This window comes from Fundulus heteroclitus, chromosome 2, assembly GCF_011125445.2.
Source record: "Fundulus heteroclitus isolate FHET01 chromosome 2, MU-UCD_Fhet_4.1, whole genome shotgun sequence".
NCBI classification, from domain to species: domain Eukaryota; kingdom Metazoa; phylum Chordata; class Actinopteri; order Cyprinodontiformes; family Fundulidae; genus Fundulus; species Fundulus heteroclitus.
In genome coordinates, this window is record NC_046362.1 from 1,960,853 (window position 1) to 1,988,352 (window position 27,500).

At 38.7% G+C, this 27,500-nt stretch overlaps 1 protein-coding gene across 2 annotated transcripts in view; it reads right to left on the reverse strand.

The window, feature by feature from the left end:
* pot1 (protection of telomeres 1 homolog) overlaps nt 1-27,500 on the reverse strand; it is an 86,715-nt gene that overhangs the window by 29,138 nt on the left and 30,077 nt on the right. For both annotated transcript variants that reach the window (XM_012874949.3, XM_012874948.3), the window contains exons 7-10: nt 25,100-25,226; nt 23,953-24,083; nt 23,402-23,698; nt 17,864-18,019 (exon numbers count right to left, since the gene is read on the reverse strand). In XM_012874949.3, the coding sequence (XP_012730403.2) occupies nt 17,864-18,019; nt 23,402-23,698; nt 23,953-24,083; nt 25,100-25,226 (711 nt within the window). The remainder of the gene's footprint in view (nt 1-17,863; nt 18,020-23,401; nt 23,699-23,952; nt 24,084-25,099; nt 25,227-27,500) is intronic.

The following is a 27,500-nucleotide window of genomic DNA, read 5'->3' on the forward strand; positions in this document are numbered from 1 at the left end:
AAAAAAATTTGACCCACACATAAACCAGGTTGCCACAGATGGTTTTCAAGATGTCAAAAAAAAAATCCTCAGTTTGAGCATCATGGCTTTTAACACGCCATGCATAGCACACATTTGCAACAAGTAATAACCTAATAATAACAACATTCCCCTATATACTATGCATGTTCTGATGAAGAATCACTCAACTCAAAATGTCAGATGCTGAAACTAGCATCTTGACCAAATATTTGATTCAGGGTTTATACAGGAATGAGTGACCCTAATTTAATGCTTTTTAATGCTCTTTTAATGCTCGTAGAAATATTTTTAATGCCATCAACAATTACATATATATAGATAGAGATAGAGAGAGAGAAAGAGAGCGAGAGCGGGAGAGAGAGAGTACTTGTTGATGGCTGTGTTCAGACAACAAAACATTTAGATTAAAATATTTCCTTGAGCTACTACGCGAGGTGTGAAAATACTGTAAAGATTTTATCCAGCTTCTGGCAGGTAATGTAAAATTTTCTTTGGGGTTTTATTGAAGGAATTCCTACCCTACATCCAGAATCAACATTTTATTACTTTACTGTAGGTTTTTCAATATAGACCTAGATGACAAGGCATATGGAAAGTCCTAAATTGAATGAGAAAGAGAATCTATAGAAAGAGATAAAGTTAATGACAAGGAGAACATCAAAACTCAAATCTCTTTGTCTTTGCAAATCATGAATTGTCAAATGTACCAGTTGAAAGACCCAAAGAACTGCTGATCCTGTTGATTTAGACACCCTGACAATGAATGTTTAGCCCCTGGATTTTAAAATGATCAGTGATATTAAACTTGACAGTCAAAAAAAGGACCTCAGTTAGGTCATTTTCATCATGTAAGGAACAAAGCAAAGGTAAAACCTATTCTTTCAAGGTAAAAATATGGAAACACTGCTCTAAGCCTTCATTTCATCATGACTGGATTAGTTTAATTCTCTGTATCTCTGAATCGGTCAGTCCACACTCAGATGTCTGCAGCTGGTTCAAAAGCTGCTACACACCTTTTAATGGAAAAACATAAAATAAAGCATATTACCCCATCCTGGCCCTTCACTGGTTGCCTGTTTATCTTAGAGTTCAGTTTAAAGAACTTCTGTTTGTTTTTAAGGATTTAAACAGCTTACTATTATTATTGTTGTTGTTTTAAACTGTTGAGTCTTTACCCAAGTCATTTTATTAGATGCTATTTTGTTTTACCTCATGTTAAAGTGCTCTTTAAATAATGATGATGATTATGATCACAAGAAACTTTTGCATCATCACCCAGAAGCTAGAAAGAAAAGAGACAAAAAGATTTTTCACACCTCACTTAGTAACTCAAGGAATTATTTTAATATAAATATTTAAGGCTAAAATATTAAACTGTTTATTGATTGTTGTTTTTTCTTCAATCCCACCGTTATGTTTAGTCATTTCTGCCAAAAGCTGCAGCGTTTTCATTTAATCCATCTGAATGCAGTATTTGTAAGCCATACTCTGATTCGATAGAAAGAAACCTGTCTGTGATTGGCTGGTGAGGTGGACAGTTTTTGAAGTTGCCAGCGCACAGAGTCGAGCGACTGAAGACACCATAGACATTATATATTGTGTCTATGGGAAAAATAGCCGAGCGGGTGCACAGCTGGTGTTGAGCGTGGAAGCAGCGGGTCACAGGCAGACACGGAACCGAGCGCTAGCGAGCATAGTGGATTGAGAAGAGTTTTATCAGTTTTAAGCGTGCGCGTGATGTTTAAACGCTGAATACCTGTCTCACTGCGCGCTCAAACAAAAGACACAAATATCGCTTCAGAAGTGGGTATACGCATTTCTGACTGAAAAATAAGTGGCTATACGCCGTATACCTGCGTACACCCTGGACTACACCACTGCCTGTCCGAGTTCATGTGAGATCGTGAAGCATTGACACCCATTGTGCAATGTTGAGAAAAATAAAATATCTTAGTTGGGGTTGCTGAGGAATGCAGAGTGTCTCTCCTCTCTGTTGCCGGGTAAGATAACATGCAACTTTAGTGTTATGGCTGTTAGGTCGTTGTGGCCTGACCCCGTATTGGGAAGAACAGCCCCTTTGTTTGAGAAACAGATAGTTTACAGATTACCCCTCCCTCCCTAACTTAGAGGACAGAAAGCAGACACTGTATTAAAAGGATGTCTTGGCAAAATTTACTTCAGACAGACTTTCTGCATCACCATGAGGGCACCATAGAATGAACACTACAAAATGGTAATGTAATACTCTGTCTCCATATTTAATTTCTGATAAATTAGATATGTATATTGCAATGTTTTACCTCTGATCAATGTTTCCTCATTTATTGTCAAATCTTAAACCGGGTTAAAAATGGGCCTTTAGTAGCGAAGCAGGATTAGGCCAATAAGACTGAATCAACAGCAGCTTAATTTTTCTTTACAAACACGGCAAAATCCTTCGTCATCCTTACCGTTGACAGGCTGCAGTCACGTCCCGAATTCCTCGTTTTCCATCCACTTGTTGAAATTTGCATTTTCCCATTCTCTAAATCTTTCTTTGCCTCAAGCTTCTTTCCAGAACATTGTAAAAACATACAGCTTTACGATCAACCGGAAGCAGTTCAGCGCAAACACGCGGAATCAGTTATATCTGATATAATATCTGACGAAACTGTTTTTATGACCTTATTTTTTTTAGAAAAAAAAATAATGCCATCAATAATCACATTTAATGACTTTTAATGCTAATTAAGGCCTTAATTAAAAAAAATAATAATTGAATGACTTTAATGCCCCGCGGAAACCCTGTAATTATTTCAGCTAATAATTAATTATCTGACAAACTGGGAACCCTGCAGGTCACAGAGCAATCCACTACACCATTTGGTCATTTTTGTAGTACACTGGGGGGCGGTGTAATGAATTGCGTGGGTTAATACATCCATTAATTAATCCAGCCCCTATACAGATTACATTTACATTTTCTGAGTTCCTAGAGACTCTAAGTATACAACAAAATGTATTAAAGGGCTAAAAAAGTGGATTTTGCGTAATATGTCCCTTTACATATGAAAAATCTAATGAAGGTGACTAAAAGTAACATACCCTTGGTTCAAATACACATGTAATATTCACATCAAAAGAATATTAAAAGTGAGACTTCAAATATGTGAAATGACATGTTAAACAAAATCCAATTTATTTAAATTATACCTGAATTTGAGTATAATATTTATCAATACACCACAGTGACAGCAGCTTTAGACTAGTGATACTTTACAAAAAGCACAAAGATAGAAAAGGAATATTTTCTGAAGTAGGTATGTTTACTGAAGATGTACTACTCAATTTAGCAGTTTTTTCCCCTTGTATTCTTGATTAGGTATTTTCGTTTAGGTTGTACTCTGACTATCAGACGAGTGTGATCTATAATGAAGCATGTATCTAAACTCTCAGTTGTTAAGAAAATGCTCTGCAAGCTTTTCAAGACAAATTTCTGTTGCACTTCGAGAGTTTTGGGAGAAACTTTAGCCAGCCGGCTGATGTGGAGCCTCATTTTCGTCTGAGCTGTGCTCACTTAACAGGAAAGGGAGTTGTAGTGAAAAGTGCCCTACAATGTGAGCACTGTTTTTCAAAAACATTCTGGGACATGGAAATAAACACTCAGCTGACTGAGCACTAAAAATGAGATGATAAGTGGAAGCTGTGCATGATGGAGCAGAAAGGGCGTAGAGGACTTTAAAGATGTAGACACAGCAATTGCTTCACTATATTCCTCTCTTGTGTTATGATGACATAATCACAAAAGTAAGGAGTAAGTGTGGATCAGGGAAGGCCAACCAGCTCAGCACCAAGAGCCAGTATAAAATACAGCAGTCCTTCAAAGAGCTGGACAACAAAATGTCCACATATTTTTAGGAAACTAAAATGCCTTATGACATAAACCTAAACATACTCATATCAGATCTTCTTATTCAGTAATTATTTAAAAAAAAAAAGACAGCAGCTGAAGCCACAAATGTCCTCAGGAACACTTAGGGCGGTGATTTCAAGCCAAGCCACGTCCTCCTGTTCCTGACGCTCTAACTGAATACTTGCTCCCACACATGTATAAAAATAATGCTTTTAATAACAAAGCAGCCTTACCATGACCTTATTTGTGACTTAATACGGCAAATTATTTTTAAATAGATGAGTAGATCTCAGCAGAAGAGTGGTTGAGGCGTAGATGTTTCTTTCGCCAACAAGCGAAAAGGACTTGTGTTATAATGTGAAGGAACATTCTGGTTTAACCGGTGAAGTTGTCTCAAAGTGATTCCCACCCTCTCTAACTCCCTAACTATGCGATGTTAACTCAAACCAGCTCTCCATCCAACCGGTCAGAGACTCCTAAGACTGACAAGTATTACCCTGTACAGAATTTAATAGCAATCTATTTAAGCTGGTGTTAAGGAATATTTGTCTACCTGCTCACAGCCTCCACTTCAAAGTGACCCACCCTGTGTGTGATTGTGAATTGGTCACTGAGTAGCTTTGACAAGGTTTTACAACCCACAACCTGGTAACGGCTGCTATTCCTCTATTTTACTAAATGCATTTGGTATCAGAGCTAGAAAGTTTTTAGTGACTAGGAAAGGAGTAAGTCACAAGGGTGTTGTTTAAGTTGGCCCAAAGGGACCTTTAAAATACTTAATAATTTACAAAACCACAAAGATTATTTTAACACCATCAAAGAACTCAACAAAGAAAATTACTGATAACTGAATGTCCACTTTTTTTATTTGCTGCTTAAATTAGTCATGATTAGCAGAGTGAAGTAACAGCAGAATCAAAAGAATAATCAAATCATAAGAATATAATTTTTCTAACCAAGCTGACTCTCCCCAGTTTGCTGATACTCATGAATACTGGGTGGAACTTTGATGAGCAGATTTTTCTTTATACCCCATCTGGTCTTAATCTGGTTCTTGACTTCACAGACATCCTGGCACCCTCCTGATGGAGATGCTTCCTCCTCTGGTCGATCCTGTCCTCCTTCCCCCTCTCTGGGCAAGGCTCCTCTGATAGGTGTGGAAACGTTCTTGCATGTGTCCATCAGGCGCCAAAACGTCTTGGCTGACAGAAACTGGTCAGTTCATTGAAGGAAAAAGAGCAGGATGTTAAAAACATATGCAGATAATTTTCCAGCCTTTTTGACAGGGGCTTAAATAAGGGTGGGGCAGAACAGAATGGTCTCTTATGGTCCATGGCTCTCTTCCGTTCTCTCTCTGTTCATGCCGTCTCCGTGCTGAAGGTCATCGGCGCTGCCACTGTGCAGGATAAAGCCTCGGAGCAGAGCTGCTGTTTTCTTCCTCTTTTCTCTTCCTCACTGCCCTTACTGAGAGATGAGACGGGTTAATTTTTGTCCCAATGCTGGCTCCTGTTCACCTATGACAGCCAGAGAAGTGATTTCATCAGCCGATCAATGTTCAGATGTCTCTGATGTAGATGATCTGGAAATCTGGCGAGTCCCAAGTGTAGAGGAAGCTGATAAGCTGGCAAGCAGCTCAGTTAGACTTCTTCAGATCATCAACTGTCCAGGAGGAAGGTCTGAGTAATCTCCAAGCTCAAAGACGGTTGAAGGTAGGCGGAACAGCAAACGTCAGGCTTTCTCTACTGACCAGGTCTTCATCTTGAGTTGTTGGAAGTATTATGCCACAGTTTCCAAGGAGAGGTAATCCAATCTGGAACCACAGCTTCACAGACCGAGGGTTGATCCTCTCTGGGGCCGTCATCTTCCAACTTCCGGTGGCTCCTAGTCCTCTGTTGGCTCCTTCTTTTGCTCCGATGTTGACTCGGATGTCCACTCCAAGGAAACAAGCAAGAAAACACCCCAAGGAAACAATCTCAATCTTTCACAAAACTCCCCTTTTTTTCTCCTTTCCAGCAGCTAGGACAGCCTCTTGCCCATCCCACTGTCCACTTGTTGTTTGCTGATTAGTCAGAACCATCTTTAGCCATTCCATCCTCTGATGCGATGACTTGATGGACAGCTTTGCCAATCTTGGCCAAAATTCACCTCCTCTGACTTAGCTGGGACATATCTGGGATAAAGTTCTCCAGAAAAGAAGTCTTACGCTTCTCCTACATTTCTTTCTTATTAACTTTGCCTCATGTTGTCTTTAAGCAGCTGTGCTGCTAATTACAGAACATTATTTCACATTCAAGAAAAGAGGAACCAAAGCTGCAAGTTTCTACTCTGAAATGTGCTGATTCCTTTGATGTATTTGCTCAGTTCCATCATAATAAATGCCTCTGTCCAGCCACCGTCTCGGAAAAATGGTCCCTCTGATCATTTAGGTGTTTAATTGTTTGTATTGACTCCACAATTGGACTTCGCTCATTCGATCCTTGAACATTTCATCTCATAAGTCATAGCCTGTTGCATGCATTTTTAACATTATTCAGTCAGGTATCTACCTGTTGCTTTAGACTACTTTCTCTGTGTCAGTCCTTATCTTTGTTCATGATACACAGTGAACCTACTGCAGCAGGTTGGCTCTTACAGCCAGACTTATACATCATTTCATTATGCATTATTATCACAGGCACTGTCAGGGTTGTGGTTGGACCGGAACGTCGACGAGAGCTCGGGAGTCGCATGTTGAATATGTTTGGAATTTACTTAAGAATACAGGCTTACAGACTTACAGGAACCAGAACACAACAGGGATAAGACCTGAACAGAGGAGCATGACGAATGAAAATGGAGGACCTGACAATGTGTCTGACAGAGAAAGCTGAACTTAAAGGGGAAGAGACTGAGGGAAATAATGGGGGGATAATTAGGCACAGGTGAACTGAGCTAACCGGATCTAACTGATATCAGAATCAAATAAACCTAAACCCTGAAAAGATAACGAAACACAAATAAGGAAAAGAGTAACAAACAGGCTGCAGGAACCCCTTGGAGCTAACGTAAGGAATCGCAGCCCTGGGGATCCTGATGGATACATGAAAATTATTTGATATCCTTATTATCTGATACATTAATTCATATAATTTTGATTGACTGATTTCTTGATAGCTGATTTAATTCTGCAAAGGAAGAAAATAATTAATCATAAAATAGCAACACTGGCTTCAGTCTTGGGCCTTCATATGGGTGAGATAGGTATTTTTCCCCCAGCAGTTTATAGACTTATTCTCAAACCTAAGGATTTAGGGGATTTCAATAATAATTTTTCTCACTTATCTAGACAATGGGCTCCACCTAGTGAATCGGTTGAAGTAACTGCAATAAAGATGGCTGAGTATCGTGTGTTACACAAGCCAAAGCAACAGCTAGCAGGGCTAAGAACATAGCAGATGACATAAAAAAAAGACAGCCACAAAGGTTTTCTAGTAGTCCTGCTATAGCATGACAAAGTAAAATAAATTAACCCAGAGACTGATAGAAGAGCAAAAGGTTTGGTTTGAGAAAATACTTTGCTCAAAACAATAATACATCTCAGGTGATTCTGTTTCCTAAGGAGGAGCAACTGTTGGGCTATAGTGCATATATTAATAAAAATCCAGACAATTGTTTTTTTCCTGCAGTGGAGAGGGAGTGGCTTCAGCGGTCCCAGGTGAGCCAGTGAGTCTAAGGTGAACAGTGGGAAGTGGGAAGGCAGGGATGATGTTGATAGATTTAAAGAGTGAATTTTGAAGTATATGAAGCAAACTGTCAGTTTGCCACATGAGTTTCATATACTGACTGAAGAACTGGCAAGGAGATGACGTCTCAGTTGGCCTCAAACAATGTCTTCATGATCAATAGATGCGTAGACTGCAACTGGTTACTATAGCTCCCTCCACTGGAGAGAGTGGATAAAACACCTGATAAAGCCAGTAAAGGTAGGGAAGAGCAAGATGGGTCCTGGACCCCTCTTGCACTCCTTATCTGATCCTATTCCACAGGATCAGATAAGTTCAGAAGAAAGTCCTGGTATCTAACACTTTAGACCATGTAGTTGTGTAGTGCACCATGTGAAGCATGTGATCACTACAATGGACCAACAAATTGCCCAGGTCTGTCACACCCTTGGATCTCTGGAGATATTACCAATGCCTCCTTCCCCACCCACGCTGCCATGCAAGGACTAAAAAGGTAAAGAGAGAGCAAGGATGAATAGATAAGCATGATCCAGGAGAGTAACAAACACAGACTAAATAAAACAATAGCTTTTATGCAGCATTGGTCTTGTATGATGGTTTCTCTTTTTGGCCAGTTAACACTTTCTTCTTTACAATGCATGTTTCCTCAAAAAATTTATTTCAGCAGACAAATAAAATATTGATGAAATAAAAACAAATATTTCACCCATATAATTTCTAAAAATGATATCATACACGGGATCGTTTTAAGCGTTGTTTTCAACATGCCAGCTAAGCTAAAACCTATGTCAGCCAGTCAGAATCCTTCAAAATATAGGTGATGTTGGACTGCATTGTGCCGCCATATTAGGAGGGAGAGATGGTGTAAAACAACTGACCCCCAAGGGGTCTTTCTCCTTTGCACCTCAATGTATTGGAGGAGCTGAGCTTGTAAAACAAACAAAAATGTCTGAAGCAACTGTAATGTTTATATTGTTCCATGTTCCTTTTACTCTGAAGTCTCGATACCGAGGCAAAGATAGGAAATGCTGTGTGGTGCAGAGGTAATGTCAGCTGGAAATAAACCACTGGAGATGCTATAGGTTAGCAGAGAATTTGTCCAGTTTAACGTTGATTAAAAATATCATAAATAGTCAATCGCAACACAAATGTAGAAATCAGTCCCTCTCTGACAGTATACATTTTTTTAGCCCACTGTATGGTTAAATCTATAACAATGGTTGCATATGTGATTTTAGTGCTGTTTTATTTGTTGCAGATGTGATGTGCCAGATCCTAAAAGTCAGTTTTTTTCATGTGCAAACACAGGTTCAAAAATGGAGTTTGTTAGAAGTCTACACTCCGGCTGCAGTTATCAGAACTCATTTGTTTTTAGAGATGTAACACAGAGTTTACGTGTGGATGAAAGTCCTAACCACATAAAAATCTATTTGTTTTTCCAGATATTCAGCAACGTGAGGATTAGGTCTAATAATGGGAAAGGCTTGTTCATTCAGTGGTTGCAGGTATTTGCCACTGTTGATCTACAAATGTAATAAATAAAGTACAGAACTAACCAAGCTCAACCAAGACAAGCAGTACCAAGGAGTTGAAACATGCAGCTTGATATATTTTTTTTTGCCAGTTTCCTTGTTTTGGAGAGAGTTAAAAGGTCCTCATAAATTCAAACTTCCTTATCATTGTAGGGTTTAAGGATTGTCTAGGGCTGTTAAGAGACAAAGCCCCTTGAGTCACAGAGACTAAAAGGAAGATAATTTTATCTGTGTTCTGCAGAAATGTGAGGCCAAACAGTCTCTGATCTCCCACTGCTGATCCAATCTCAACATCATCCATACAAATTCTTTTCCCCAGAAGCAAGTTATTGCCAGATATGGCCTGGATAAAGAAAAAAATCCTATCTGATGTGACTTTTGTCATAATTAGCTTTCTGCTAGTCTAAATCCGTTCAAAATATAGTTTGGAAAATAAAGTCTAAACTTTTGGATTATAGTTTGTCCTATTTTTTGACAACTATTTTAAATTAGAAAAGTTTTCTGTCCAAACTACACACTACAGCTTATGAGATATTTTCAGACTTGACTGTGAATATGGACATAAAAGGACCAAAAAGACTAATCAGATATTTCTAATAGTTTGAAAATGTAATTTGTACCAACACTAGAACACTTCTTAAGATTAATAAATTACACATTGTGGTACTCAGACACTACCAGAACAGGTTCTGAAATAAAGGAGTGAACTGTTAGGATCGGGGCTGAGATACAAGGCAGGGGAAAATTAGATCAGTGTAGATCTGAGCAGGGTGAGCGTCTGTGCTAAATGGATTCTGCTGAGGCAGGAAGCCAAGAACTGCAGGAGGTACAGTTGTTGGAGATAAATGAGGAACGGTGAAGTCAGGAAAAAGTGAGAATAAGGGCTGTTCAATAAGATTCAGAGAGACAGGATACATGTTAGGGACACACTGTGGGGATAGACAATAGCTCATCATACTGATGAAAGAGACAAGCATGAAAAAAGGCATTCCTTCAAAATATAAGTTGATGAGTCTAAAGATTCGGGTTTAGAAACAAGCTGTCTGAACTGACCAGACTTTTACTAAGAAAAAAAAAATCTGTTTGCAGAAAATTCAAAGCTTACTTGAGAGCTCAATGATTTGATTACTGGTTTAAAATGCTTCTTTTACAGAGACACTTTGCATTGTCTCTGTACTGAAATGTGCTATACAAATAATTTTGCCTTGCCTTCTTTAGGCTGAAGGGCGTCAAAGAATATTTCTGTATCTTGAGTGTGTAGTCTGAACTAGCCTTGTCCACTCTTTTAAACTGCCTAGCTCCATATTATTAATCTAATCTCAATTAATCTTTTTTTTCTCCCGAATTACAGCCTCGTAGCATGAAGCTCATCTCTCAAAGCGGGGACGTTTTCTTTCCAAACTGCTGTTATATTGTTCTGTTTTTGAGATAGCCAACTGGGGTTTCATTGGACTCTCTTATTATACTAAATAAGAAATCATACATTTTAACACCATTTAACTGAAATTAAAATATCCTTGCAGGGGTAGCTTTGTGTAAATGCTATATTTACAAACAGAAAAGTAGAAATCTAAATTTAACAGATACCATGACCAGCAAACGAGGAGATAATGGGGATTCTCAGCTAGTGACAAATTTAATTTAATTAATTACATTTAATTTCCTCCAACTATGAAACTCCACCTTTACATAAGGGTCCATCCAAAAGGCCCCCTCCCTAGCTGGGCTGTTTTCAGAGTAGATTTCTACCCGCTTTTGTCTGATTTGTTCAGACAAAAGCGGGTATCGCAGAAAAACTATCCTGATTCCTGAAAAGGTTCCTGCAGGTAAAACCAGAACCAGAATCAGCTTTATTGGCCATGTTTGTGACACAAACAAGGAACTTTGGTTTCTATTTGCTTTCAATTAAGACATTTTAATTATGAGTATATAAACAAGGAAAATATACTTATTTTCCGTGGTTGGATTATTGCAAATAGAGTGGCTTGCAAAAGTATTCATACCCCTAGAACACTTCCACATTTTGTTACATTGCAATCACAAACATAAATATATTTTATTGGAAACCGAAAGACCAAGAAAGACCAACACAAAGTGGTATACAATTGTGAAGTGGAAAGAAAATTCAACATGATTTAATTAATTTATTTATTTATATATATATTTTTTTACAAATAAATAAATGAAAAGCGTGGTGAGCAATTGCCTGATGATTGCTAATGGCTGAATAGAACCCATGTGTGTAATCTAATCTCAGTACAAATACAGCTGCTCTGTGACGGCCTCAGAGGTTGGTTAAGAGGATATTGGCAAGCAAACAGCATCACAAAGCCTAAAAAACACACCAGAGAGGTGTGATAGTGATAAAGTTGTGGAGAGGTTTAAAGCAGACTTGGGCTATAAAAAGATTTTCCAAGCTTTGAACATCTTAGTTATCACTATTCAATCCATCATCTGGAAATGGAAAGAGTATGGCACAACTGTAAACCTACCAAAACAAGGTCGTCCACCTAAACTTACAGGCTGAACAAGGAGAGCACTGATCAAAGATACAGCCAAGAGGCCCATGGTGACTGTGGATGAACTGCAGGGATCCACAGCTCACAGAATCTGTCCACAAGACAACTATTAGTGGTGCACTGCACAAATGTGTGAACTTGAGCTCTTTGGCAAAGAATGAGCAAAAGTTTTAGTCACTAGATGTGCAGAGCTGCTAGAGACATGCCCTAAAAGACTTGTAGCAGGAATTGCAGCAAAGGTGGTTCCACAAAGTATTGACTCAGGGGGCTGAATATTTTTGCAAAAAATTTTCAACTTTTTATTTGTAAAAACAAAACAAAATCATGAATAGTTGTCTTCCTATTTACCAATGGTATACCACGTTGTGTATGTCTTTCACATAAAATTCCTAATAAAATGCATTTATGTTTGTGGTTGTAATGTGACAATATGTGTAAATGTTCAAGGGGTGTGAATATTTTTGCAAGCAATTTTCAGTAAAGCATTGATCTGGGCACACTGACTGCTAGATGTTCATCATATAGACAGCCTAGGAGAGTAAAACTGTCAGTGTATACAGTACCTTGCAAACATATTCACCCCCACTGGCTTTTTATCCATTTTGTTACATTCCAACCAGAAAATGTGCATGTGTATATACGTATATGCACCCACTTTTATTATCTTCAAAAGTCTGATAATTAGAGAAATGAAGTCCTCTTGTGTGCAATCTAAGAGTCACATGATATGTGAGGATAAACACACTTTTTCTGATAGGGCCTCAGAGGCTGTAGCATCACTAAGCAATTACAGTCACACTGAAATTTTCTGTTATAAGTCTTTTCTGTAATTGCAAACTCTCAGTCAATTTTAATTCTAGGTTGTGAGGCAAGACAACGCAAAACATGCCAATTGGGGTGATTACTTTTGCAGGCCACAAGAAGTACAGTCTCTGCTGGGCCATTTTCAGAACAGTATGTATCTGTGAGGACCATTTCAGTCCTGGCAAAGGGTGGTTCCTAGGAACCGAATGTTATCCCCAGCAGGCATAGTGTTGCTGAGGACTACGAGCAGAGTTGGTGTGGAAGGTGTTCTCTGTAAGTCCACAATCATCTCCACTGTCTAGAGCGGGTTAAGTGGTCAGACCGGTCACCATCCTGGATCAGATCAATGACAGGGCTGCTCTCTGCAAACTTCAGGAGTTTCACGGATGGGTCTAATGTTGCCATTATGATTTCTATCCAGGAACTCTCCGTTTCTACTGTATTACATTTTGGTTAATTATCCAGCATTTAGACAGGGGGTGAGGCTTTAGAAGAAAATGTATGTAGAGGGACGTAAAAATCAGAGTTCCATTAAAATGCTGTAACTGTAAAGAGCGATAAAGAGAGATGTGGACCCCTCATGAAGACAGAACTAAATGACAGACACCTTGTCCTGTAAAACAAAAAAGAACGTGAACTTCAACTTGTGACAGAAGCAGAGAGAGGAGGCGAGGATGTCTGATCTGCTCCCAACATTGCCTTACAAAGTTAAAATGTTAGGCTTTTTGAGGACGTTTTTGCCTCAGCCATGGCAAAAACGATGATGAGAACTTTAAAGCGCAAAACCGCAGACTTTTGACACCAGTGACCTCACCACCTCAACTGGTTAGCTACTCCCTGAGAGGTCAAGAGGGAGGGATGCCCATCAGAGTCCAGCGGCCCACAGCCAGCCCAACACATCCCTGGGAACTATAGGCTGCCCGATGGAAGCCCATCATTCCAGGACATGGCCTGAGCACCCACACAAACAACACCACACCAGCTTTGAGTGTATTCCATGTTGATGACCAAATAGACTGGTCGGTTTATGGCACTGATGCTATTTAAATTGACAAATGCTGGCTACAATTTGGGTCATTGGGAAAAACACACCAAAGACAGTCAAACTAAATGTTCACTGTCCCATATGTTGGTGCTATTAACACCAAACAGACAACAGTTGCATTTGGACCTCTATAGCAACCAGAAGGCATAGACTAATGAGGAATGGATTCATATCAAGGTCAACGACAATTTATGAATCTGCTGACTGCAACAAAAAAAGAAAAAAGGCTTTTAAGGACATGGAGTAGGCAGGAGTGTAAAAACTATGCAACATTGTCATACTTTCACTTTAAACTGCAGAAGTCCAAAGCAAATTTATTGTAAAAGAGGAAAAAAGTGCCTTTAATAGGATATGATGATGAGGACAATCATAATTAATGCAGATCATGAATGTCTGTGGAGGCTGGGGTGTTAACATGTTGACAGTTTGTTGTGTTGTGTGTGATTAGTTAGGTAAATGGTAAAATGGCAGACACATCTCTCTTCTAAAGCTGCACAACTACAATACACAGACATTTCATAGCTGTGAAGATTTGGTTGTTTGATGAACCCACTATAACAGTGACAATTAACTGTTGCTTTAAATTTTTCTTCTATCAACCAATTTTCTTTTTTACAACTGTGTGTGTTCCTTCATCAGCTGTGAGTGAACCAACACACTAAAACTGTATCAGTCCTCCTAATGTTCTTGTTTCCAACTTCTTGTCATCATAATGGCTCTTTTCTCCCTTAATGGGTTGCGTCTCACAGCAACACCTCAGCAGAGTTCATACAATATTACAGATGAATCACTGGAGGAGTTTGGTGACTGGGGGGGGGGGGGGGGGGGGGGGGGACACACCTCTCAAACATTTTTGCAGAAACACACAATGTATTATAGAACATGAAGAGCTGACTGGATGTTATCAGGACACCTTTTTCACGTCTGACAGAATTTATAGCAAGAAAATCTACACAAAATGATGTAACTACAAGATGCAAGTGCAACATAGCACTTATGATACAACACTGTCTTTATTTCAAGAGTTTGAGCAAAATTAGGAAATAATGCATGGAGATCCACCTTCTATGCTTAAACAGGGACAAAAGTGAAAATAGCATCCCAGTGCTAATAATTCAGTGTACTTGATTAACTGATAATTAGCAAGTGCAGACATCTCTATAAATGCCAACACTTTGGCAGATTGGCAGATCTGGAAAATTCAGAAGTTTGCTCAAAGAATTCTAAAGATGTAATATGGTAAGTGGCTCATCCCTCACTTTGTCTCTGTATTTTCTTTTTTTGCTATTTATGTCTTCACTAACACCCACCTTCACAAAGAAGCTGTGAAGAAACAAGTGTGATTACAGGGCAAACCTGCTGATAGTTTAATGGGAATTATGAGATTAATTTAAGATTCGTTAGGAGTTTCCAGAGGCAATGTACGTTCACTATTGGTAAAAACAAAAAACACACTTTCAGCTCTGTGTTTTATAATGACAGTTTATGCAAGCTGATGCTATGTGCTTATGCAGTTGTGTAAAAGTCTTTGCACCCTTTGTGCAAGTTGACAATCTGCCATTTTGTCCTTTGCCTAATTGGTTTGATGTGCTCTCTTGGATTCTGTTTATCAGTAAGCTTTATTGCAACAAACAGGAAAAGGAGTGTGCACTTGTGCAAACACCTATCGGTTAAGTAAGCAGAACGTAGAAGGAACTGAGCTTGAGGTGTGTGGTTAATCAGCAAACAGATGTTTGCAATAAATTCAAGTCAAGTATCAAGTACAGTGATGAGGTGCACTTGCACACGGAATGTGAAACCAGTAAACTTAAAGCGCTATGACAGAGCTAGAGGAGCTGATAGACTGCTCCCATTCTACCTCTGTCAGTACACATGTAAATCTTCAAAGTTTTATATGAAAGGAGCATTTGGCTACTGACACATTCAAGAAAAACTGTCAATATCCACTCAGTTTAATACTTTTATAAACTCTGGTGACCACACTACCTGATAAATCTGACATTAAAATATTACATTTATTTTAAATTAACTAAGAAGTATAAAATATATATCCATATGGGGTAAAACGATATAGAGCAACATACTATATTGATGTAAAGATTGTTCAGTGTTAATTAACATTCCTACCTGGAGAAGTATTCAATGTGTAAGATTTCCCTTTAGTCTGACAAACAACAATTACTTAATATGAATAAGCAGAAGACACAAATGTTTTGTAGCAAATACAGAGGATGCTAATGTGGAAATTACCTGAAGCAAGCAAAGAAATAAAAAAAGGAAAAAAACCCAAAAAAAAAACAGCTTTTGTCTCTGAGAAAACGGTTCACTTTAATAAACAAAAATGTTACATTAACCACACCAAGAATGTGGGCGGTGCTGCAACACTGTACTGGAGACGCACTAAAATCAGAGAAAGAGACTATGAAGCATGCATAAGTAGCTTGCAAAATGGGGCTATGACATCATCATCAGGAAGTTGTTATTTTTTAACACAAGCTCTTTTTTGTGTAGCACTGAGTGTAAAAATGTAAAGTACTTAATAATAATAATATTAATATTAATAATAATAATAATAATATTAATAATAATAATAATAATAATAATAATAATAATAATAATAATAATAATAATAATAATAATTATTATTATTATTATTATTATTATTATTATTATGTTCCATTTTTGACTGCAAATTCAATTGTCACAGTGGGAAACTTTTTAGGTAGTTTCGTGGGGTGGTTTTTCCCATTTTCATTTCCACTGAAGGAATCAGAGCAAAACCATGCATGAATTAAGAAATATTGAAAAGGTTACATGTTTTTATTTTCACACTTTTTCATGGCCATTTATCTTGTTTTTTCTTAGAATTTTCTTCTTACCTGGTTTAGACATAACAAATTCTCTCCGTTTCCCATGTAATGAAAAAAATGTTTTGGATCCCCTTATTAAGACGAGCTGCATAACATCTCTGCACCCTGATTTTGGAAGGAGGCAGTTTGCTCTGCTGTTTCTGTAGCTGCTTCTCCTCCCTCAGTTTCTGCCGCACTGAGAATATAAAGCATCTGATACAAGAGTGACTTTTGAGCTCAGACACATGGTAGCCATGGTTCAATGTTGCTGCCTTTATGTAAAACACCCTCTTTTGTTTTTATATCCAACTTAGAGTCAACCCAGCATCGTTTTGTGAAGAGGACACTATATATAAGACAAGAAATTAAGATAAATTAGATTGTTATTTCAAATAAACAAATACACTTCTTAAAGTATTTCAGGGGCTTGAGTCATGTTTGTATAGATTCTTAAATGTCACACCACTAGATCTTCAGGCCAGACAATCAATACCACCTATGGCAGTAAGTCATAATTCTCAAAATTAACAGAAATCAAAACACAATATAGCTCCGAATGAAAAAATCATTGAGTATCAGTTTTAAAGGAAATCACTGAAATTATATTTAGATGATTTCTAAATTGTTGAAATGCACCTGTATTTTCAGCCTGGACCAACCCACTGAAAAAACAGAAACTATACATTGTCATAAGAAGTGGTCTGATACCAAATAAAACTAATCTGAGGCCTGAACAGCTGTGGCCTTGAGCATTTAAAGTTATTATTCTGTGTTAAACTTTGATGCTAAAGTAACGCATGCACGGAAACAAGGGAAAAAACAACAGATAAGCCTGAAAGGTACCAGAGGACCATGCAAGATAACGCAGAGCTTTCTGTGTCGAGTCCAACAGCAGCAGTTAGAGAAGCTACTATTCATGGCTTTGTTAAACTGTCAAGTTAGACTTCTTTGCAATTTTTTTTTGCTTTCATTCTTTCCTGTTCTCCTTCTTTCTTCTCTCTAGGTCCAGATGGATGCTGACTGTAAATTTATTTTCCTGGCAGTGCCAGGAAGGTCAGATTTAGGCAACTGTCATATCCCATGACAGACAACGAAAGCTTCAATGAGACCATACACAAGGGGCGATCTCATTGGATAATGTTCTTTGTAAGACTCTATGTACCAAACTTTAAACCTCCATCATTTATAGAAGTCTTTTGCTGTTTTATATATGAACCAAATTTAGGTTTTTCACACACAATAACCAAAGCTCTGCAGGAATGGCCTTTTGGGTTTAGACAACTTCTGCCAGGCGGCATAATTTGGAATCGGTGCCAAGGTCATGACCCCGTTTGCTGCTGGAGGTCAAATGTTTGACTCCACCTTTATTTGTCTCCAATCTTAAGTGGATAATTCAGACAGATTGACATATCCTTGCTTACAGAAGCGACTGATTTAGGCGTTAACTGAAGAGGAAAGGTTTCCGGACATAATTCTTACCTTCAGGTCTCTCGCAAACTCCACATGGTTGTCATACACAAGAACATTTGCGATGTGGCTCTCTTTCCTTTCGGAGAAAGAAGATGGTCCTTCTGTGACATTTGGCTCCACGATTACTTTAAGCAGAGTGTGAGGACATCTGGTCCCATCCCATACCTAGGATACAGGGGAAAAACAAAGCAGCACATGACAGCAAATCAACAGCAGGCCCCTTTAATCTCTTCGATCAGAACAAGATGTCAAAGCAGTGCAAAAATAAGTTTCTCACAGATTCCAAATGTTAAGCACAAATACTGTTACTCAGTACCACAATTGGTTAGTGATGATTAAACTGTAGCGTTAGACTGAAACAAAATTTTTAGAGCTTGTTCACATGTAGAAGAGGGAACAGGTGGAGTTTAATTTAGTATATGTTCGAATTCCTCAGCAGAAAACCCAAACAAAACAAAACACATAACGAAACATAATTATAGACAGAAAGCAGGAAAATGATCAAATCCTTACTCAAAATACACGCCGTTATTTCTACACACCCAATACAACAGGTTTGCTCGTACAGTGTGTTGTGTCTGGTCAAAGGACAAGCACGGCACACCTTACACAAACAGATTTCACTTTACAGACACTCAGATGTCAGACAGGAAATCTCCCAAAACCTCTACAGATGAAAAGTTCAGAGTTAATAAACATGGCTGACGAGGTAGCACGTCTTAATGTGAAACAAAGGAAACATTCAAGCAACAGTCCAGGACAAGGATAGGAGCTTGAAAGTTATCATGTGTTTCTAAGATTATTGGTGCCATGTTAGGAATATCAACACAAAAATCTCATGCCAGCTGACAAGCACAAAGGTGGAGGGCTGATGAATGGGCAAATGTATGATGCAAGTGAAGAAAATATAGGCACAACGTGCTTCCCTAAGTTAGCTGTTCGTTACACATTTTGTTAACACAAACTAATCTTATACATTGTCCTCAAAAGCACAGTGGGCAAAAATATTAATAAAAATAATACAAATATTACAGGACTTAAAAATACACTGCAAACACAGACAACATGGTGTCCATGGGCTCTGTGAGAAGAGACATTCTATTAGAAAGTTTTTGCTGTTTATTTTTTAAACAATATTTGCATTACTGTAGGTTTGAAAATATCAACATAAAAATGTTTTAGGTGTAGGATGAACGTTTCCATGACTAGGGCAAAGCTCATTTAAAATAAATATCACTGATTACTAAGAGAAGTCAGTGCATCGCATTGAAAGGGAGTTATAAGCATTTTATAAACCGGCTAAAAATTGTACGAAGGGGGAAAAAAGTTATAATATTGGGAGGATGAGCTGTTTTTATGAAAGTAAAAAAATGTGTTTTGTCATTTGTTGTATGACTGTGGAAGGATTTTTTGACAGGACCAGTTATGTTAAAAAAAAGAACATGGTACCAATGTAATGTCTGCTTTCGCTGTTTAACTGGGAACCAGTACAGTGGTAAAGACTGGGATGTGCCAACGTGAAGGTGATTCAGCTTCCTGCAAGTTGAGTAAGTGGGTGTCAGCAGTACATGGCAGCTGATGAAACGAAAGTCGACGACTTGTCCACAACACAAGAGCTCTACTACTGCCTCTCAAGATTACAACTAGGGAAACAGACTGCTACAACATAAATGATGCCTGTGACTATAGAGGGGTCTCCCCCCATGACAAGCCAACATCCAGGCCTGTCATGGTGGGCTCCACAGGTCAGTCTGCAAGAACGACTGACCTGTTGCAAAGCAAGAAAGAAAATCTGCATGCAATGCTCTGAATTTCGTGATCGCTGGTAACATTTACTCTCCAACGAGTAGTAGCAGGAGGAACATTCCTACTCCCAGTACAGGTATACAAAATAGCCCAAGTATGTCCTGCCCTGCCCCTGACACACAGTAATACAGAAGTTTTTTTTTTCCTCTCTCTCTACCTTTTAATTTTTCATCTTACAAAAAAGATAAAGAGGGAGACCAAAAGATGGATAAATAAAAAAGCTGGAGAGGCAGATAAAAAAGACCTTGGGGAACCAACGAAGAGGAATCGTTGCCCCAATTTGAGTTCAAGAATGCTCTGGGACAAGTTTTCATCCAGGATGTCCCTATACATGACCGCATTCATCTTTCCAAGACCTGGCATTCATGGTGAAGAGTTTAATCTCATTCTTATTAGAACAGAGAAATTCATTTCTCATGGTCTGAGAGTCCTTCGGCTGCCTTTTTGGTAAAACTCCAGGTGTGCAAACATGTGCCTTCTACTAAGGAGTGCCTTCTGTTTGGCCACTCTACTGTACAAATGTGATTGGTGGATTTCTGCAGAGATGTTGGTTCATCTGGAAGGTTTTCTTCTCTCCACAAAACCACAGGGCTCTTGCACATCCCAGAGTAAGCACCTTCTCCTCTGGCCTATCAGCTCTAGGAAGATTCCTGATATTTCCAAACGTCTTCCATTTATGGTGGAAGCCCCTGTGCTCACTAGAACCTTCAAAACAGCAGACATGTTTCAATAACCTTCCCCAGATTTATACCTGGATATAATCCTATCTGGAAAGACTGCAGACAATTATTGTCCTTGTATGCTTGTATAGACAGGTGTCTGCTTTTTCGAATCCTGGCCAGTCAACAGAATTTAGCACAGATGGACTCAAGTTAAGCTTTAGCAACATCTCAAGGATCATCAGGGGAAACAGGAGGCACCTGAGCTCAGAGAGCTACATGGCAAGAGCTGTGTACATGTGATGTCTTAGTTTCCTTATTGCCGTATAGATTCACATTATTGGGGGATCTTGCGAGTAATGTTTTGCTAGATATTAAAGCAATGTGGAATAAGGCTGAAGAATAGCATGTGAAAAGAGTGAAGTGCTCTGAATACTTTCTACATGCACAATAGCTGTTTTCTTCTATATTCAACACCAATCAAACTTTGGTTTTAATCACCGCTTCATGAGACAAACACAAATATTAAAGAGAATAAAGACGGTCCTCTTAATGTAATATTTGGTGGCAACGGTCACTTCCAACAAGCAATCTCTGTGCTTCAAATGAAAGCTCTGCCTTGAAGGCGGGTAGGTTGGTCCATGCTTCCTAACCTAACTGACCTATCTAAGGTTCAAAGTAGGGCCTTCCCTCTGCAGGTTTCACATATTTCCATAGGTGCTCAGCAGGATGAAGCTCTGGGCTTATGAAGAGCCATTAGAAAATAGTCCAGCTTTTTTTTCTATGCTTTCTTGAGTGCTTTATTTGTATACATTGGGTCATGTTCTTGTTAGAGGACCCATGTTCTGTGACTGAGGCTGAGCTCTCTGACTGGGCAGTACCTTCCGCTCCAGGAAGCCTTCAGACTTTGTTTCCTGCACAGACTCAAGGGGCATGTGTCAGATTCAGTAAACCCATAGATATTATAAACGTTGATACCTCATTATGTACTGGAGCACACAGTGTGTCGCCCCCATGTTGGATGGGTCTCTCCTTCTCTAGGTTAGCATTAGAGAAAACAGGAGTAAACTCAGAGGGAGCAACTATGCCCGTATTTTGTGCAGCTAATCACTGCCACACTAGTGAAAGTAGATCATGCAGTGCAGATCACCATTTTGTTAGGGCTGAGATTGTTTCAGACGACGTGTTTTTACTCAGAGAGCACATTGCAGAAACCCAATTCAGAATCGAAAACCATCATTTTATGCTTAGCCCTATGTCATTTGTTGTCTCTCTATATAAACTGAGGCTGCACCACATTGCAAAAGGACACTGGAGTAATTGACCATATGTTTGTCGTTGTTAAAGAGAATTTCAGCATGAAGACACATACTTCTAATGAGTGACAGCATCCTGTATCATAACTTCATCTTTTCCATTTGTAATGAATTTGAAAATCGGGTGAAAATTCAGGGAGTTCTGATTATTTTAGGCGGGCAACTAGCTTCAATACAAATAAACGCAACAGGAGTGCAAAAGGAATTAATTCAAGATGGTGGCTATGTCCATGCCAATTTTTGAGAACATTTAAGGATTTTAAGAGAGCCTTATAGTCTAAAAAATACAGTAAGTGCTAGCACTAGTCCTGCAAATTAGGAGAGAAAGAAACCCTAAGATCAAGAGAGCAGCTTGGAGCGCTCAGTTTTCCTCACAATGTCCCCGTGTAATCTCAAACTTGTGTCGTACAGTTCAGGAAATTCAGGCACAATATTTAGTTCTCCATTTTGCTTTCTGGTTTTTCCGGCTGATGGCCTAGTTTCTATTGGCCATGCATGTGTTTGTCACTGAACATGAGCTGGGTTTATTCCTGCACTTCGCTTGACACAGCGATTAACCTCTTTGCACAGCGCAAGACATTATAAATAATGGGTTTCACAGCCCAAAGATGTGCAAGTCGCATCATGTCTGAATGGCCCCTTGGGGATGCAAACCAACAATCGACTTACCATTGTCAATAGTTCATTACATTATGGTTTGTTCCATCCATTTAACTGATAACATCCAGTAGACGGACCATCTTTCATTGTTGTAGTATGGCCCCATCCAGAACAAGGTGCTGCAGCTAATTCTAATGCGGAGCCAAACCACAGTAGTTGTAAAAGAAATAGTCATGGCGCAAGCATGCCAGAGCAGGAACCTGAAAAGGTCCAAACAGAGTCTGGAGTGGGATTATTTTATACTGTTTAATGACGACAAGAATGCAAAATGCTCTTTATGAGGTTCTGTTTTTAAAACATAAACACTCAACATATTCAAGTTAAAACCTAAATAAGGAGGACATCAGGGCCTATTTCTCTCACTCTACTGATTTCTACTGTTCTCCAGTTTTGCATTGCATTACATTGAAATGACTGTTGTCATTTCAGCTTTTAACTTTTTGCTCTCTCTCTCTTTTTTCTTCATAGTAGGTACACCTGGTCTGACGTTCTGTTAACTGTGACATCATCCAGGGAAGACAGATCACCCAATATTACCATCTAATATAGAACAGATTCCTAGATCAATGTGTGCTTCTGTGCTTTTTTGTCTCTCTTGTTGTGTCTCTGCTCTGTCTTCTGTAACCCCCAGTCGGTCGAGGCAGATGACCGTTCATACTGAGCCCGGTTCTGCTGGAGGTTTTTCCTTCCCGCTAATGGGTGTTTTTTCTTTCCACTGTCGCTTCATCCATGCTCAGTATGAGGGATTGCTGCAAAGCCATGGACAATGCAGACAACTCTCCCTGTAGCTCTACGCTTCTCAGGAGTGAATGCTGCTTGTCGGGACTTTGATGCAATCAACTGGTTCCCTTATATAGGAAATTATTGACCAATCTGTATATGATTGATTTTGACTTTGTAAAGTGCCTCGAGATGACATGTTTCATGAATTGGCGCTATATAAATAACATTGAATTGAATTGAATCCATTGCTATATTACTGTTATTAAAAGAAACGTCTAAAAATGTCTCTTTTATATCTTGAGGAGCAGTAGATACTTTATTCAATTCAATTCAACATATCTTTATGAAAAATTCTCACTTCAAAAATACTGTGACCAACTTACCCTCAGCAGAGTGCAGGTGGTATCAACGGAGGCTTTAGCCAGCAGCTGGCAGGTTAGGTCGAAGTAGGTATTGGGCTGAACGGCAGACAGAGGGACTGCAGCAGAGACTGATGGGAGCAGAGTCTGGCTGGCAGACCAGGATCTCAGCTCCTCCACAGTGCGACGGTCACTGTCGTCGAAGTGGAACGTTGAACTGGATGTCCGAGGCTCGATAGCGACACCCACAGAGCCATCAAACGTCACCACAGAGAAACCACGTGTGTTGATTAGAGTGAAGGATTTGTTGTATAATTGCACCTGTGTAGAAAAATGCAAGATTAGATACATTTGATGCTTCCAACTAGTGCTTTTAGTTATGACACTGGAAGATTTTCATTTTAGAACAATCATTTAATGTAATCCAATTCCGTAAGATGTTGCTCATTCTTTTTATACATTTTCCAAAATAGTATTTTATTTACTGTTATTTGCTGTTATTTACTGTTACAATAAGAACAACAATCACCATTTTGTGGGTATTGATTTTAGTGAAAACAAAGTAATTTGAAGACCTTGACTCTGTGCATGCGCACAATGTCTCCGGTCTGAAAGATCGTGGGGTGCTCCTCCAGCTTCTCACAGAAGATGGTGCAGCCAATCTTCTTGTTGGACTGATCAGTGATCTTTAGACTGGAGCAGTAATCTGTGGGTACAGAACTCAGATCAGTTGCAGCCCTGGAGTGACTGTGTCTCATTTATTTGATTATGTTATGTCTCATTGCTACTTGTCCTAAAATTTGTATTTTATGTGGGAAAGAGAAAATGGAGTGTGGTTTGAACCAGGCTAAGGATAAACTCCAGAAAGAGTCTCAGTTTTTTACATTTGTTAAAACAATTATTGCCTGTCCTTAATATTGTAGATCACAACAACATTAATTTACAAGCACAGCTAAAGAAATTAGAATGTCTTGAAAAAGTTCAATATTTTTGTCACTCATTTCAGAAAATGAAACTATGTAATGCATGTATCTAATACATGAGTTCAATATTTCAAGCCTTTACTTCTCGTCATTTTGATGATGACAGCTTGCAGAAAATAAAACCCCAAAATTCAACGCCTGATGAGTGACAAAGAATATTGACGTTTTTCACGGTATCCTTATTATTTTTTAGGTGTACCTGTATGTATAATTCTGAGCCTGTGGGGATTAAGAACAATCCTCAAAAAATTAGAAGCACCCAATTCTGGTGTTTAACTACTCGTTTCAGTTGTAAGGTTATTATATAATATATTCATGTGTATCTAAGCTAAACACCAACAAGATAATTAATGCCTACTATGACATATTAATGTCAAACTTTTGACAGTTGTTTTTTTTTTTTTTAAACTTAAACATTTTTGAAAAAAATATTACAACATTACCCATGGTTTCTAAAATCTGGGAATCACTAAAATATGGGTCAAATCACCGTTTCTGCAGAAATAAGGCAAATCAGACTAATAGAAAGAAACAGCTTGTTTACATCAGTAAAAATCAAATAGACAGAAAAAATATGGTGAACATGACCAGGACGTGTACACTTTCAATGTACCATAGTCACCTTTACATGAACATTAAGCACCAAGCCCCCGTGCCTGTCTGTCACACAGACACAGATTCTCTTTGTCTCTTTGGTCTAAGAGGCGTTCCAAGATCAGGTGTCAGAAATCCAACTGACCTGTGCCACGGCTCTTAAACGGCTGTTTGAAGAACGTCACCACTCCATAAACGTTCACAATAGTCCCAGTCTTTAATTGATCCAGTCTCACGTATGTATATTTTGGAGCCTTGACAGACCTAGGATCCTGAAAAGAAAAATAATGCGGTCAAGAGGCCGACAACTTTTTCCTCGTGCTTTTTTACAAAGTCCTTCTCACACAGTATTTTAAGGCCGTTTTTTTTCAGAGTAGGAGATCAAACCTACCGAGAGAAGAGAACAAACAGAGCTCTTGACTTCTTTATGACTTTACTGATGGCTATGTTTGTTTTGTAGAAGTTATAAGCTTTTAAAGTTAAAGACTAAATTTATGTTGGCCTCTTCTTATACATCAACTGCTAATATCATGAGTAAGCAGCGTTGACAGACTCAGAGTCCAGAAAAAAAAACTCTTGTCCATAAAGATGCTCTCAATGTATAAGAGTAATGATCTAATTAATACAAATTATGCTTCTAATTTAAATCAGAGGATGAACTGAGGATATAAAACAATGTCCCAACCTCTCTCAGCACTCTTGAATGTACCATTTGAAAACAAAGGGGCTGAGGAGATCCATAACTCAGGTGGGGAAACCTATTATTCATGTACAACATAAATCTGGCCACTATGGAGGGATTGCTGGAAGAAAGGCATTGATGAAGGAATTCCACAGGAATTCAACAAGCCATGTAGGAGCACATTAACCAAGATCCGATCAGATGGGACTAAAACTGAAGTCTCTGTCTTAAATGCAAAATGTTTTGTGGCAGAAAGCTTACCCTGCATTTAATTCTTAACACACTATCCCCACCATTAAGTATGGTTTAAACATGCTGCAGGGTTGCCTTTCAATCTGTGTATCGGTATGTACACGTGCCAGTGCTTGTAAGTGCAGACAGCGCTCCGGCAGCCGTACGGCCGTGCGCACTGTGCATACCTTTAGATTTGGGTTGATTTTTTTTTTTTCCATTTTAATTTTGGACTTTTGTTTTTTTTCCTTTATTGATATTAAAATTGGGAATAAAATACTTTTTTTGTCAAAACACTCAGTAGATATATATGTTTGCATCTGTGCGGTCGGGTGCTCGTGCGCATGTCCTAAATCGAAATTTAATTAGTTGGATGACTTTTGTGTATTTAGTGGCTGCCGCCTTTCCACAAGCTCAATGTGACTCACCTGTGAAGGTAACTAAAATGAATAAGAGGACTTTTAAACAAATACATCTTGCCTAAACCATTGCTTAAAAAAAGTTGTCGATTCAACTACTCTTCCTCAGGATGTCACAGACACAGCACCTGAGCCTGTGACATCCCAGTTCTCTTCCTTTCACGGATCACACGGTCAAGGCTAGCTGCCCTTCACCTCCATAGTTACGATACTTCCATGGGAGAATAAACTCTCAGAACTATCAGACATAGTTTGGCAAGATATAAAGGCCGAGTTTGGGACACTGATGGCAAATCTGGATAACGCAGATGCTGAACGTATCTACACAACACAATGTCGGACACCAGGCTCACCCTGATAAACATTCCCCCCGAAATCAACATCGACAGCGAGGAAGTGCTAAGGCAACTTGATGCAGTCGGGAGGAGGAGAGTTCAATTCAAATAGTTAGGCTTGGTTTTCATGTATTATTTAGCGTAATTTGTAACAAATAGGCAATGCGTGTGTGTGTCGCATTGTATGCTTCGGGCTGTGTAGGTCAGATGCACTGTTTCTGTGCACCAAATGCATCGACTGTATGTGGACTGTATTTGTGTGGGTCATGTAGTGCAAGTTGCTGAATCAAAGTTGTGATGTGAGCTGTGTGTCCTGCACACAATTCAGTGATTCACCCAAACACATAATGTATTTGTGTGCAACGCAGATCGCGCACATGTTAATTGTACTTGTGTGGGTCAGGTGTGGTGATGGTTTTGAGTGTAGATGGCGGAATTTACATATATGATGCCAAAATTAGGATTATTTCATGTAGATCATGTCGGATTTAAGGCTCCCACTAAAGACAATTAATCTATTGACAAATCTCTAGCCCTCTGATGCATGAATTATGAAAGCCTTGGTCAAGATTTTTTTGTCAAGTGTTTTTATTCTTCTTGGGACATGAAAAAAAGTTAAACTTTTTTTTTTTAAATAACCTTATTTCATGAAGTTACAGATATGTCCAATGCAGTGAACTACATGCGCCTGAGAACTCAACATAAAACATTATGAATTTATTGTAAAAAAAGAACTATCTTGTATTCTGTTGTAAATATACAAACAATTATTTCATTTTTTAATTCAATTCAATTCAATTTTATTTATATAGCGCCAATTCATGAAACATGTCATCTCAAGGCACTTTACAAAGTCAAATTCAATCAGATTATACAGAT